We start from the raw sequence: 15,561 nt of genomic DNA, 5'->3' as shown, positions 1-15,561 counted from the left end.
TTCTTCTGACACACAGTGCAGGCACTGATTCTTCCATTGTCTCTGCTGGTAAAACATGATAATAAGTGTGTACCATTGTGGGTTTTTTTGTTCGCATCACCAAACTAGACTACGCTACTAGCGAGGTAATTTCAGCATGGCGAGATACATTGATGGAGGGTGACCTGCACCATACTTAAAGGGATAGTTCACCCAAAAATGAAAAATCTGTCATTAATTACTCACCCTCATGTCGTTCATCTTTGGAACACAAATTAAGATATTTTAGATGAAATCCGAGAGCTTTCTGGCCCTCCATAGATAGCAAGGGTACTACCACGGTCAAGGCCCAGAAACATATTAAGGACATCGGTAAAATAATCCATGTGACATCAGTGGTTCAACTGTAATTTTACGAAGCTACGAGAATACTTTTTGTGCACAAAGAAAACAAAAATAACAACTTTATTCAACAATTCTTCTCCTCCGCGGCACCCTAGTTCTATTATGGAGGGTATCATGATGCATGCGTGTGGTGCTGCTGATGTAGAACACTTGTTTACGTGCAGAGAAAAGCACGCGCATGCTTCGTGATACTTTCTATAATGGCACTAGGGTGCCACGGAGGAGAAGAATTGTTGAATAAAGTAATTATTTTTGTTTTCTTTATGCACAAAGAGTATTCTCGTAGCTTTGTAAAATTACAGTTGAACCACTGATGTCACATGGATTATTTTACCGATGTCCTTAATATGTTTCTGTTATGTCCTTACTATCTTTCTGGGCCTTGACTGTGGTACCCTTGCTGTCTATGGAGGGTCAGAGAGTTCTCGGATTTCATCAAAAATATCTTAATTTGTGTTCCGAAGATGAACGAAGGCCTTACGGGTTTGGAACGACATGAGGGTGAGTAATTAATGACAGAATTTTAATTTTTGGGTGAACTATGCCTTTAATAAAAATCTTCATCCCACGTGAAAGAACACCATTTAGACTCTTCACAAAAACACAATGTCATTTTTAAAGGAATAGTTTACCCAAAAATGAAACCTGTCATTATTTACTCACCCTCATGTCATTCCAAATCTGTATGACTTCCTTTCTCTGCACATACTAAGATGGTGGTACTCAAACCATTTTGATTACCATTGACTTCTGTTATATGGACAAAAAACACTGATATTCCCAAAATATCTTTTATGTTCCACAGAAGAAGAAAAAAATATTTGGAACAACATTTGATTTTTGGGTGAACTAACCCTTTTTTCTGCTGAATTCAAATACGCTGTACATATATAATCTTCTAATAATGGTTTCACAGTTCCACAGTGTGTTGGTGCTGTTACTTACAGAGCTTGTCAGAACAGTGTGTATAATGATAATAGTGTTGTCTACTGTATAATTGTGTGGATCTTTGATGCATCATCTGCTGCATCACATGCATGCAGTTGGAAATGGTTTCGGCAAGCATGACTGGACACCAATAATAAGCCAAAAACTTGGACTGGATGAGCTGCAGACTCGAGGGAGCATATGTCAGGATGTGTGTGTGTGTGTGTGATGTGTGTTTTGCTGTGCCCTGTAGTTCTGGCAGGATTATTACTCATTTCAAGTAGAGGGTGTTTCTGCTTCTGGCCCTCAGCACCCTGGCGTTGACACTCACACACCTTGATCCAAGCCCCAGGTCCCCACACACCCACACACTGATGAAATAATTAGTCTAACTGCTGATCCCGAAAGATTCTAGCTGACCTTAGACCACCTAGTCCACACGAACATGTCCACACACACACTTCCTTTTCTTTTTTCCTTTTTGTACACACCTGCACTCTCTCCGTCTCCTCACACACACACTTGTGACCTTGCCCTCCCTGTTTAAAATGGACTTGATTGGTCCTCATTGAGTCAGCAGTCTTTTCTCTCTTCTTCAACTCAAAAAACTTAAAGGAATAGTTCACCCAAAAATCGAGCCATCCTAGATGTAAATGAGTTTGTCTTTTCATCAGAACAGATTTGAAGAAATTGCATGAAGCATAACATCACTTGCTCACCAGTGGATCCTCTGCAGTGAATGGGTGCCGTCAGAATGGGAGACCAAACAGCTGATAAAAGCATCACAATAATCCAACAGGAATCCACATGACTCCAGTTCATCAATTAACAGCTTGTAAAGTGAAAAGTTGAGTGTTTGTAATAAACAAATCCATCATCAAAATGTTTTTATCTTCAAACCATTGCTTCCAGCTGTCCATAATATTGTTTCCTCCAAGTCGTCTCATCAACTTAAATCAGGAGGGAAATATACACAGATTGCAAACGAAAACAGTCCAAAATAGTTCTAAATAAATATGTCGGTGCATTTTAATGTGAGAGGACAATGGACATTAGAAAATGGACATTTTCACTGGAGGAAGCGTTATTATGGATCATAGACTCAGATGTTGGCCAGAAGCAACGGTTTGAATTTAAAAACATCTGACAGCACCAATTCATTGCAGAGAATCCATTGGTGATGTGATACAACATTTCTCTAAATCGGTTCTGATGAAGAAACAAACTCTACAATCTACATCTTGGATGGACTGAGGGTGAGTAAACTCTCAGCAGATTTTCATTACAGGGTGAACTGTCCCTATAACGTCTGTGTATAAGCGACCACCAATAATGTGCTAAAGGAGAAAAGAGCGAGGGAGTTGACTTGAAGGGGCTTGTTGTGTTATTTTGTCTTGGAAATTCCCCAAACGCTCAGCTGGGTCTAGCCAAGGAGAGAGGCAGAGGACGAGCGCTGCTACAGCTGTTGTGAGGTCAGCAGTGCAGGGACGAGCAGGTGTTCTGCCAAGGAAACCCACCTCTTGTGCTGACCTGGGGTCAGTCTGTTGTCAGTCTTATAATGGCCTCCGTGAGAACAGCTGTGTGCAGGACTGTTCTCAGACCTGTGCTCGAGGAAGTTTCATAAAGTGTCTCAAGTCTGGTTAAAGGAAGAAAGCACGGCTGCTTGCTTTATTTTTAGTGCTGTCAAATACAAGGTGTTATTGCTGGCCTCTGCAATTACAATCTCATTAGATCTCATTACAACAGAACAGCATGTTTTTGCTCTTTGAAATGAATTGCAATTAATTTGACTAATCATTATGCAGTGAAATACTGCAAGAAATCCTTCTGTTTATTTATCCCTGTTTATTAGTTACCAAATCATTCATTTCATTTTCTCCCACCTTGAAGTTCATCGGATGTCTTCCTCGTGCCCTCATCATTCTGCAAGCTTGTCAATGCTCGCTGGTGTGTTAAACCCACTCTTAGTAAGCAGTTTTTGGATTGCTTCATACCTGTGTGCACACATCTATCCAGCTACATCAAAGTCTTATACCGGCTTTTTTAGAGGAAATTCTCATTGACGTTTTGCTGCGGTCTTACATGAAATCAATTCACCCCTACTAGTTACAGATTTTACAGCCGCAGCAGTGAAAAGTTAATGTGAAAGCAAGCACTTTTCACTGTATGTGTGTCTGAGTGTGTATGTGTGGTGCTCTGAAAAGGATTTTATGGTTCTGACATGATTGCCACAGTCTCAGTCTTTCTTCTTACCCCTCTATTGTTTCTTCTCTCATCCATTTTTTTTAACGTTCTTCTTTTTCCATCTTTTTTTACACTCAGGTTCCAAAATGAACACTTAATAAATGCCAAGTTAGTGAGTAAATATTGGCTATAGTGAATAAATGTTAATAAACTGTCACCACTTAACGATCTGCAACATAATACATGGTTTAAATTGTTTTATTTGAATTGTGAGAATAATAGTCTGTCCCTTAATAATGCCAACTAAATAATAGGGGTAAAATATACTTTCTGAATAAAGTGAATGCAAAATGCAGTAAGTTCAGATAGATAGCTGTCAATCAATCAATCTATCTATCTATCTGAGGCAATTTAAATTTTTCCTCATTTTTGGACCCTGTTTGCACCCCTGTCAACATTTACTCACGCGAATGTTGTTTTGGCTCTTCATTGGATCTGCAACATAATAAATGGTTGTACATAACACATGGTAATTCATAATCAACAATATGAATTAAATGTACGAATAATAGTCTGTCCTTACTGATGAAGGCTAAAAAAATAGGAACATAAATTCTATAATTTGCATAAATTTTATTCAAAAATTATTTGACCAATATTTCTCTATTACATTTATTTATTTTTGTTCATTCGTCTGTTCATTCATTCATTCAATTATTTAAATTTGATTTTAAATCAACCCTTTTCTCATCCAGTGTCTTAAAATATTACTGAATTTTCTGAAATCTTCAGTATTCTGTCAATATCTACTCACCCCTTTGGTGTTTTAAACCCATATGCTGTTATGACACACTAAAGCAGGATTTTTTTTAAGTATCTATATGTAGATTGTTTCTATTCAACTTCATAGTGTTCTCATCCGTCATTCTCCAAACGGAACAACAAAAAGAGCAGTCCACATGTCACTGTATTCAAAGTCTGAAAAAGCATTCTTTGTGTTCCACTGAAAAGCAAAGGTGTGCAGCTTTGAAATGATATGACTAAGTAAATAATTACTAGATATATATATTTGTGAGTGAGCTATCTCTTTAAATGTTGGTGGAAATGTTGTGCCTGTCTAAGAGGCTGATGAGGCAGCTCTCCTGTCAAAATGCCAGTCCTCCCTCCTGATTGCTAGGGGATTCAGAGGATTCAGCAGACTCTCAAGCATCCGGCATCTTCATTAACTTCATGCAACATAACATGTCAAAAATCCTTCTGTAATAATCAGATTTCCCTAAATTGCACAATCCTAGATTAAAAAGGCAGAGGAGAGAGGAAAGTGAGAGACTGTGCTATGATGTGTAAAACTTGTGTTTTTTTAAGCCAGTGAAAGTGGCTGAGCAGCGAGAGGAATGAGGACAAGTTATGGGTACGCTCACTGAGCCTTGTGTGCTGCTCTGACACCTGCTGGAGTTTCAGAGCACTGCAGGATGGGAACCAAAAACACAGCAGAGGTGGAACAGAGACTGCTAGAGGTCAACCTAATCCCTCTTCTCCTTTATGGAGAACAGATTTCTCTTCATGTTGAATAAGAAATAGCTATTTTTATGGTTTAATGCCACCTGATTAAGTAGACGACCTTAGTTTGCCTCCAAGGGGCCCAGGATAACATTGTCCCGTCCTGATGACGGCTCTGCTTATGCAGGGGCTCCTAATTATTGTCAAATTGAGAAGAAGTCAGGAGGTAATATACATGACAGTTTCTCAAGTGTTTTAGAAATTCCCCGCATTTAATTTTATTGCACAGACACACACTCCTACTCCATCATCTTCTGTCAGCCGGAAACCCCAATTCAATTAAATCTGACAATTAATTAATTAAAGTTGGCAGAGCTCTTTACACTGAATGGTGTTTAATGTCCAGTTCAAGCCTAGATGAAAGTTGGGAAAAAATATGTCTACTAAAAATTATTATAAGCCTCCTATAAATGCAATTACATTTCATTATTCATAATTGAATGTATTATATTAAATAATTTTATTCATTATTTTAAGTTAGAATTTAAAATACTTCCTGTATTATATTAATATTTACATAATAATTATAATTAACGATGATGATGATAAAAATTATTATTATTATTAATGAAATGCTGTTTTATGAAAAAGACTTTTACACTCTTTTTAAGGTGTTCACAAAGAATATGACCACTAAAAATTATTTTTTCCCATGAATGCAAAAAGAAATATTATTCATTATTACATTCATGCATTTATTTATTGTTTTAAATCACTTTAAATATTTAATGTGTTATTATTATTTATTATATTTATTATTATTCATCACATGCTTATCTTTAATAGCACACTTTTAAGACAGGAGCAAGATTATCAAATGCATCAGGAAGATCAAATGCCCAAATGGCCACAGTTTAATTACAGATATGAAATTAAACCAGGTAAATTATGAATCTGTTTTATGAAGAAGGCTTCATTTTTCTTTGGTGACAGAGGGGAGTGTTTCAAAACAAACACGTTAGAGCAAGAGAGAGAGGAAGAGGAGTAAACCCCTTATTCAGCTGCTCTGCTCACCAGTCACACCAAGGATCCCAATCAATCCTGGAAATTGGTTTGTTCCCTGACAAGGTTACGAAATGACAGGGTGGTAGAGAGAGAGAGAGAGAGAGAGAAAGAGAGAGAGAGACAGATGGGATGGGAGAAGAGAGAGAAAGAATAAAAGAGAGATGTTGGTGTTTGCTTACTGGCAGGCTGCTATCTCCAGCAGGGAGTTTGGCTGTGTTTGGGCTTGTGGCAGAGATTACACTGCAACTCTTATGTTCACCTGAACAGAACACATGTGTTTCATAAATATGTAATAAGAAAGTATAGTGTAATGGGATTTACTGTTCCTCAATACACTACTCCTGAAATTGCAACGTGAGGCCCATTTTCCTCCCATCCCAGCTGAACTCAGTATACAGGCTACATATAAACATAGTGGCTGCAGTCTGTTATTCTGGTTAACTCATTGTCTGGGTATATGTGTGTATCTCTGTTACAGGAACATTTCACGCCGGAGTGCAAGTTTAAGGAGTGTGTGTTTGAGAACTATTATGTCACATACTCCTCGATCTTGTACCGTCAAACGCAGTCGGGTCGGGCCTGGTACATTGGCATTAACCGGGACGGCCAGGTCATGAAAGGAAATCGGGTCAAAAAGACTAAAGGAGCAGCCCACTTCCTGCCCAAGCTTATAGAGGGTACGTTTTTATTCATAATAATAAAAATGTATTTGTCGTATGTGGAAAGTACAGTGCAAAAGTTAGGGGTCTGTGAGATTTTTATTTATTTATTTTTTAAAGATTTTTAAAATTATAATTTTTAAATATATTTTTTATCTGTTTGAAAGAAGTATCTTATGCACAGCAAAGCTGCATGTATATTATATTTTATTTAAATACAGCAAAAACTGTAATATTGTGAAATATTACTACAATTTGAATGTTTTCTATTTTAATATATTTTAAAAAGTAATTTATTCTTGTGATGGCAATGCTGAAGCAAATCTTTAGTGTCACACAATTATACAGAAATCACTCTAGTATGCTAATGTGGTGTTTAAGAAAAAAATCATTATGTTGAAAATGAATTTTTAATATGTTTGTAGAAACCATGATACATTTTATTTATATATTATTTTAAACTTTCTATTCATCAAAGATTCCTGAAGATTCTTTGATGAGTAGAAAGTTTAAAATAATAGTATATATATATATATATATGAAATTGAAATATTTTGTAACATTATAAATGTCATTACTGTTACTTTTGATTAATTTAATGAATCCTTTCTAAATAAAAATATGAATTTCTTTCAAAAAAACAAAACAAATCTCACTGACCCAAAAATGAGGGTTCTATCATCATTGTACCCATATGACTTTCTTTCTTCTGTGGAACATGAAAATATTAGTTAAGATGTTTCAACATTTTTGTCCATACAATGAAAGTCAATGGGGTCCAGTGTTGTTTTGGACGAAATGGTTAAAAACTTTCATAGATTGTATGGACAAAAGAACGCAGATATATTTTCCAAATTTCTTCTTTTGCATTCTGCAGAAGAAAGAAACTCAGGTTTTGAATGAGGGTGAGTAATGTGACATAATTGTCTTTTTGGGGGTGAACTGTGCCTTTAAGCGTCTTTCTTTTTCTCTTGTCTCTCCAGTTGCCATGTACAGGGAACCATCGCTACATGACGTTGCTGAGCAAAGCCCGCCTAGGAAAACGGCCAAAACATCAGACTCCCCCGTCCATAAAAACGGCAAGAAAGACCAAGTGCTTCCCGCCCCCACAGCCTCCTAGCGGCAGTAGAGCAAACTCTTCGTTTGCACGGACACGCCATGAACGCCAACAGTGGCACAGGAGGTTTGGTACAAACAATGTTTGTAGTCCCTCCACCGACCCTCAGAACGTTGACATTTCCAACAATGAATCAGGGCTCAAAAGACCCTTGCCGACAGGTCTAATGCCCACCGCACTTCCTTTTGGTTTCTCCTGCTCCTTAATCAAGGGAATACCGAGCAATAATAACCGCACTGGTCTTGGGTCAGAATGTGACGGCATCGCTTTTGTGAGAACAGCAACTCCTAAAAGAAAGGATCTTTGTCTTCCTCTCCTTTTTTAGTATTTCAAGAAGAAACATTTCCTCTTGTGAAGCAATTCGTGCTTGACATTTAAACCCTCCGTTTCCTTTGTTCAAGCATTCATAGATTCCGCGAAATCTGTTTTCTTTTTTTTTTTTAACAGAGATCCCCCGTCATCTCTAAGCCTTGTTTGTAATCTCCTCTCCCTTCTCTACCTCTTCTGCACTTTGATTAGCTTGAGACACAGAGGCCATTTTCCACTTCACAACACAGGAAAAGCCCCGCACACTCTCCCGGGGACCATTAAGGATGCCACCACATACACACACACCAAATAACTAAATAAATAAAACTTCCCCTCCTCTTAGGATGAGGAAGTTTAGAGTCATTCGACCTTAGGCAGTGCAAACCTTTCTCTGCTCATCGGCTCCTGCACTGATGAGTCTGCGGAGGCTGTACGTGTGAGTGTGTGTGTGTGCAGTGAACAGTAATACAATATCATTTGTATGATGACTCATAACAGAGGCAGTAGGGCGGCATTATTGTTTCTTTTTGTTATGATAAGTCGTTGTTTTTCTCATTGCAATATGCCCAGAGAGCAGTATCGGTACAGCTGCACTCTTTCTCCTCTCTTTTTAGCATGTGTGTTGTTTTAGAGCAGGGTTTCTCAAAGTAGATATGCTGACTACTGAGGCTGCAAGTTTCCCAAAGTTCATGTCCCTACATTCAATTTTATTCTATTACATTTGCCTGAGAGCAAAGGCACTTCACCCAGCCAAATGAAACAACACAAGTGCTGAAAAGGTCCAATTTTGCTTCATTTTCTTCTGATAAAATTGGGGAATTGGACCCGGAGGAGCTCAATGGGAATCATTTTGGGAACCCTTGCACAGAGAGTCCAAACAGACCTGTAACTTCTCACCTCCAGAGGTGTTGAGAATATTAGTATGTAAATGAAAATTTTTTCTAAGTGCTATGAGGAACCTGATGACACGTCGCACTTCTGCCTTTGCAGTAATATTTCTGATAATGTTTTCATGCATATCACCTACATTATGGAAATATGATTTAATAATACACTACCGTTCAAAAGTTTAGGGTTGGTAAGAATTTTTGTAATGTTTTTGAAAGATATCTCTTACGCTCACCAATGCATTTATTTGATGAAATATACAGTGCTGCTTAATATTTTGCCGCTTAATATCATGCTACATTGTTTCAGAAGTCTTTGAATAATGGAAAATTCTAAAGAATAGTTTGTTTGTATTTTTGTAAGAGTCATTATTTCACTTTTGATTAATTTAATGCATCCTTGCTGTATTTAAAAGTATTAATTTCTTTAAATTTAAATATATCTTACTGACCCTAAACTTTTAAATGTTAGAGTATATAATATATATAATATCATTTTGGAAGTAGAAAATGTTCCCTATTTAAATACATAATTATTAGGGTACCTTGTAGGGAGTATTTTTGCTGGCTTTTGATTTAGTCTAATGTTTTTTTTTTTTTTGGTTCCAGTATTAGTTTCAGCGAACATTCCCTTGCTGGTTATATCTTCACTGTGATATCAAGTGCAAAGCTTAAACAAAGTGCAAAAAAATCAAACTTTTCTCCTGCTGAGTTGAATCATTTCTCATACCGTGCACCTGGTGTTGAGGAAATTATATCTGTGATAATTATAGATTCAGTCCCCTGCAGCAATGCATTATTAGGAGAAACAAAGTTATTAAGACCAAAGTGGAAACAGCTAAAGAAATTTTAGACTTTTGGAATATTTACTAAATTCTTCCACATTTGGATAAGGATGTCAATCTTTCCCAGATTACAGTTTCCTTACTGCAAATCACAGCAGCACCTGCAGGTAATTCACAATCCCCCATTACAGAAGTTGGTGTTTGCGGTTAACGTCCCGAGCAGATTGTTTTTCAGAGGGGCTGAATCAAAATGCTCTGCATCTCATAGCCTCTGGGTACACATCAATAAGACTACATCTTGATTTTCTTCATAAACTATAATTTGTTTTGCAAGCAGCAATGCTCATCTCAGACTCCAGCTTTTCTTAAGTCTTGCATTGTCCACATCATTTAAGTTTGAGCTTCTATATTATCTGAAGGGCTATTTACGTAAAGTTTTGCAGGTCCATAATGCTGTAATCACAGACAAGAAAAAGTTAACAGAGGCGCTATAAGACAAAAGACTTCTGAATTAGCAACTGGATGCCACGCTGAAACAAAATCCAGCAGGCCAGACCGCAAAGGTTAAATAAATGATAAAGGCAATGTCGTATGAAGCCACAACTGTGCTTTGTTTAGCATCCCATGGTTTATTCATTCAGTTTAATCACAATTAGACCATGAAATTGATAGTTACTTTAAAATGTCTCACTTCTAGCCTTTAAAACTTCTAAATGTCACAGAAGGACTTGTGCTAACTTACTGACTCAATAAAAAGGCTCTTGTATTTGTAAGGAATTTTTAATCCAATATAAAAGGAGATATTACCACTGCTCATTACTTCAAATATGTCTAATTGACACTTAACTTATAATTATAATAACATTGTAATGGTTTGCAAACATAATGTTAGAGAAAAGAAAAGAAAATTGGTCTTTTTTTTTTTTTTTTGCTTTGATATATTTGGCATGCACATAAAGGCCAGATCGGGTGGTTTAACAATTATTTTAATGAAACCACTCTCCGTGCACAGCTAAGTGCTTCTCTCCCAATTTCACTGCTATTTTTCAGCGATAAACACGGAGGCCAGAAGATGAAAGCTAAGGGCTAATGCTTTTCAGAAGAGCCAAGCCATTAAAACACTGTACGTGTGTATACGTAGACAGAGATGACCTTGTAAACTGCAGTTTTCGAAATTTGCTAAACTGACATTTTTGTGCATTTTATTTCTTATTTTTATGTTTCTTTTTTCTTTAAATGTCCCGGTCAGTGTTTGTGTTGGCCATCACGCATGCATATGTCTCTCATTGCATTGCATTGGTGAATCTATTTGTTTATTGTAATTTGCACATTTACCAGTCTCTCGGTCTCTAGAGTCATATAGTCAGCTGATGAGTATTTGGGGCGCAAGGTCATAAAAGATGTTAAATAATGTTGTTATGTTGAGTTATGGGATAGGGTTAGTCTGTGCAATCATAATCAGCTTATAACAGACAATTAACAGACTGATCTTTCTTTACACTGATATATTGGCTGGCAACTTACAGTGTTTATGTTACACATATTATTTATAAAATGTATTACTAAAGCAGTAATATTAACAATGTGCAATTAGAAAGCTTTCTGCAAATGATAGTATGCACTGCTCATCGGTATTAGTGCTTAATTAAATAATTTAATGTAACATCAACACTGTGAGCCCCCCACACACACACCCCCCACCTCCAATAAAAGTGAGTCATCCATGTTCCATCTTCGCTCCCTTTTATTGACCCATTGTCGATAAGTGCTTTAAAAACAGATGTTACTTTTCCCTCCGGTTTATTTCAAATTGATTAAACAATACAGACTTATTGGTTTTGTTCAGACAAGCAGCAAAAATATGTTTTGTTCTGTTGTTTTGGTTGTTTTTGTTGTTGTTTATTAGTTTTTGCCATTTTTGAATCAAATTTTGTCTGAATAGCAAAAACCTAAACAAACCTTAAAACCATGTGGTTTGAACACACTATATGCATAAAATGCTGCTTATGTTCTCTCACATAATGCCTCATGAGTTGAGCGCTGTGGTGTAATGTCACGATAAACATGAGCTGAGGCTAAATTCCCAGTTTCCATCTTCCTTCCACAATGGCAGTGACTCGGTTGTTGTTAATTCTCTTAGCATCATGCTGACACCTGTATCATCACTATACCAACCAATGTAAATTCACTGGATAGTCACCACACTGTCATATGCATTGTATTTGTATGTGTGTGTGTCAAGTCTACATTTTTTTAGATAGTATCTAAGCATCTAAGTTTGCATTGTTTGCTGTTAGTGGTGTGTTTTAAAATCAGACTTTCTAGAAACAGTCTTACAGAAGATTTTTTCCACCACTGAAAAAAATAAATAAGGTAATTGCAACTTTTTATCTGAAAATTCTGAGTTTACATTTCGATTTCTCAGAATTGCGAGATATAAACTTGCAATTGCGAGTTTTAATGTGAGAATTGCATGATATAAAGTCACAATTGTGAGAAACAAGTAAAAATTGCGAGAAATAGTCAGAATTGCGAGAAAAAAGTCAGATTTATAATTAGAATTATAATATCCCGCAATTCCGACTTCTAATTCTGAATTCCACAATTGCAAGTTTGTATCTCTCAGTTCTGACTCTATAACTTGCAATTGCAAATAAATATCACGCAGTTCTGAGAAAAGTCAAAATTGCAAGATGTAACCTCGCAATTGCAAGGAAAAAAGTCACAATTAACCTTTTTTTAAATTTTTTATTCAATGGTGGAAATGGGCTTCCATACGGTCTATAATGCAGACCATTTTAAAAATTGTGTATTGGTTTGTTTTGTTTTCAGAGTGAAGTGGTTTGCCGTGGTTTGTGTCATATATGCATATTTTATGTTATGATATGTTGCTATCTGGGCTTTTAAAAGACAATCAAACTTTAGCTCATCAGTATTAGCACCAGCAGTGCAAGTAAACAACACCATTTTTCCAGACATTAAAAGTACATACATACCTGTTTAGTGTAATTTCCTGCTTGTATTAGGTGGATTCTGAAGGGTCAGTCACTGTAAATTGAGAGCAGAAATATTTTCAAGATCAGTGGTGTGATTATTTTACATAAGAGAATTGTTAAGCCACAGAAACCTTGTATTTACTGATCGTCAGTGTCTGTAATTGCTTTCTCTGTGTGTGTGTGTGTGTGTGTGTGTGTGTGTGTTTGTGTGTGTGTGTGTGTGTGTTCATGTGTGCGTGACTTTGAGGAGTAGCCCCAACCCAGTATCTGCAATGCAGCAGAAAAGACAAAAACTCAACCCTCCTCCCATGTTTCGACCAAAGTCTCGTCCCCCAGGATACATCTCTTAGCCCTCACAACAGCACTGTGCAAATGTACCACGCTTCCCCTCAGCTGAATGTCATTTCCTCTGTATGTGTGTGTGACCACGAGAGAGAGAGAGAAACTCTGCTGCATTTTAAATGCACAGACTCACACCACATCTGCATTGCATACACAGTAGTGTGGTATTAGTCTCTCAGCAGATGTGTGTTGAGAGGGTGACCTTTAAAAATCTGAGTTCCTCAGCTCCATCCCAGCTTTAGGATAATCACAGTGTTCTCCCATGGTCCCTAGGAGGTAACCTTTAGTTTAGAGTTTAACCGCTGTTTATGTGGCTGTATAGAGATGGTGTTTGTGGAGAATATGTCTCCCCTGGGTCAATTTTATGTGAATTGATCTGAAATACAGTCACAAATGCAGTTTTTGTTTTGTTTGTTTGTTTTTAAATAAACATAGCATATTGACTTATTTTACTATTTTAAATTGAATATTAAATATTTGAATAAAATTATAATGATAAAAATGTCATTTATAAAAGTTATTCTTTTGAATGGCCAAAGTTTTTGAATAGAAATAATGTGACATGAACCAATTTTAATGATTTTTACTGTAAAACTCAATAGAACTCAAACTTTGGCTTCCCAATCTCACAGAATGAAGGCATAATTTTTTTATTAGTCATTATTTTCAATTGGATAGTAAATATTTCCATAATAATAATATTTTTTATTGGTGAATGGCCAAAGTTTAAATAGAAGTGACTCCAGTCCCACCTTGTTCTGTCTCTTCAGATATGACACTTTTATCATATGAAACAAACTAATTTTCACTAACCAGTTTTACAGTAGAATCACTCAAACTTTGGCTTCCCCATCTCACAGGATATAAGACATAAAACTTTTTTTTTTTTCTTTCTAAAATTGAATGGCTAACGTTTAAATGGAAGTGAGTCTCTCTTTGTTCCATCTCTTCAGATGTTTGTGGTCATAATCACATGACACTTTTAAACAACCAATGTAACTGTTTTTACTAAAATGTTTGTGGCTTCAGTTTTTGTGTCCCTCAAAAAAGGATCATATGTCTGTTGTTGTTCATTTATTTGATTTTTTTGGTATAAAATGGTGAAACAGTGTGGCATTTAACTTTGTGGGGCAAACAGTCTCAGTTTAGCTTACTTTGAGAAGATCAAAAACACAACTAGTGACCAAGAGCGATAGGCCAGAACTCTTGGCCTGCGTCATGAACACTGATCCCTGCTCTACCAGACGACAGAGATCATGATCTTTTATCCTCAATGGACACTGATTGGAATCTACTGCAGCAAAACTGACTGCTGGTTTGTCGCTGTCAACGTAACATACAAAATGTACACACTAAACTGTGTGCATACTAAAACGCCCACCTCTTATATCAGTACAAGTGGACAAATTGCTTATGGACAATGAGAGTCTGCTTTACATCGGAGGAATCCCATAATTTTTGTAAGTTCTGCATGGATTATCCAAGTTATTGTAATTGAGTCTTCCAAAAGAAAGGAAATTAAACCATATTACTTTTTTCTTGTCTTCCAATCCAAGACAAAGCAAAGGTCTTCCAGTCAAAGCCACGATGACACTATTTTTAATTTTTATAGCTACAGTAACCAATAACCACCAGGACAGTCTCAACAGAATCGCTCAAACTTTGGCTTCACCATGTCACAGGATGAAAAGATACAAAACTGGACAACTTGGACGGAAATGGCACATCTGTGGTGTTTTGCAACGTTGGAAGGAACAACCCAATACAGTCATGCATGAACCAATATTTACTGGACACATTAAAAATTAAAATGAAAAAAAAAATGATGAGGAGGATGATTCCTGTTTAGTATTTATTAACTCACTGTTACTCTTAATAATCTATTCTGCATACACTCTCAGCCCTGCATTTGCAATAGAATCTATATCTATTTCTATAAGTCTATGGGAGACATATTATTGAACATTATTGAATAAAACTAATATATTTGTATGATTGTAAAACCAAAGTGTCATATGTTTTATTTTCTGCTGGTAAGTCTGTGATGAAAGCCATTCACATGTATCATTCAATGCCCTTATTTAAAGTAAAACATTTTAATTGGCGCCCAGGTAAGTGCCAGAGTTTGCCGTCTCAATAGAATTTTACAGACGAGTCAGTATTAGTTATGGCTTGTTAAGTTGACTTCTATAATGATTAAATTGGCAGAGGACCAAACAGTGAATGTGGTGGGCCAGCGCCATTTCTTAAGTACAGCACGGCTCGACAGGAGTGCTGAAGTGAGGATGAACAGGAGACAGGTGGCATGTGTTCCAAGTGTCTTTCACTTTGTTCCCACGCAAAAGCAGGCTTCGCTAAAAAGCGATTTCCATCTTTTATCCCGCTAACTGTGTAGAAAAACCTTCA

At 36.6% G+C, this 15,561-nt stretch overlaps 1 protein-coding gene across 3 annotated transcripts in view; it reads left to right on the top strand.

The window, feature by feature from the left end:
- Positions 1 to 15,107, top strand: part of fgf11a (fibroblast growth factor 11a) — a 72,445-nt gene extending 57,338 nt beyond the window's left edge. For 2 of the 3 annotated variants that reach the window (XM_058781428.1, XM_058781427.1), the window contains 2 exons: positions 6,539 to 6,737; positions 7,703 to 15,107. In XM_058781428.1, the coding sequence (XP_058637411.1) occupies positions 6,539 to 6,737; positions 7,703 to 7,839 (336 nt within the window). In that variant the 3' untranslated portion in view covers positions 7,840 to 15,107. The remainder of the gene's footprint in view (positions 1 to 6,538; positions 6,738 to 7,702) is intronic. The other variant, XR_009271968.1, reaches the window with a different exon arrangement.
- The last annotated feature ends 454 nt before the right edge of the window (positions 15,108 to 15,561 follow it).

The sequence above is a fragment of the Onychostoma macrolepis genome, chromosome 07, assembly GCF_012432095.1.
Source record: "Onychostoma macrolepis isolate SWU-2019 chromosome 07, ASM1243209v1, whole genome shotgun sequence".
Classification (NCBI taxonomy): Eukaryota; Metazoa; Chordata; class Actinopteri; order Cypriniformes; family Cyprinidae; genus Onychostoma; species Onychostoma macrolepis.
Note: the sequence above shows the minus strand (reverse complement) of the source record. Positions and strands in the feature narration are given on the sequence as shown.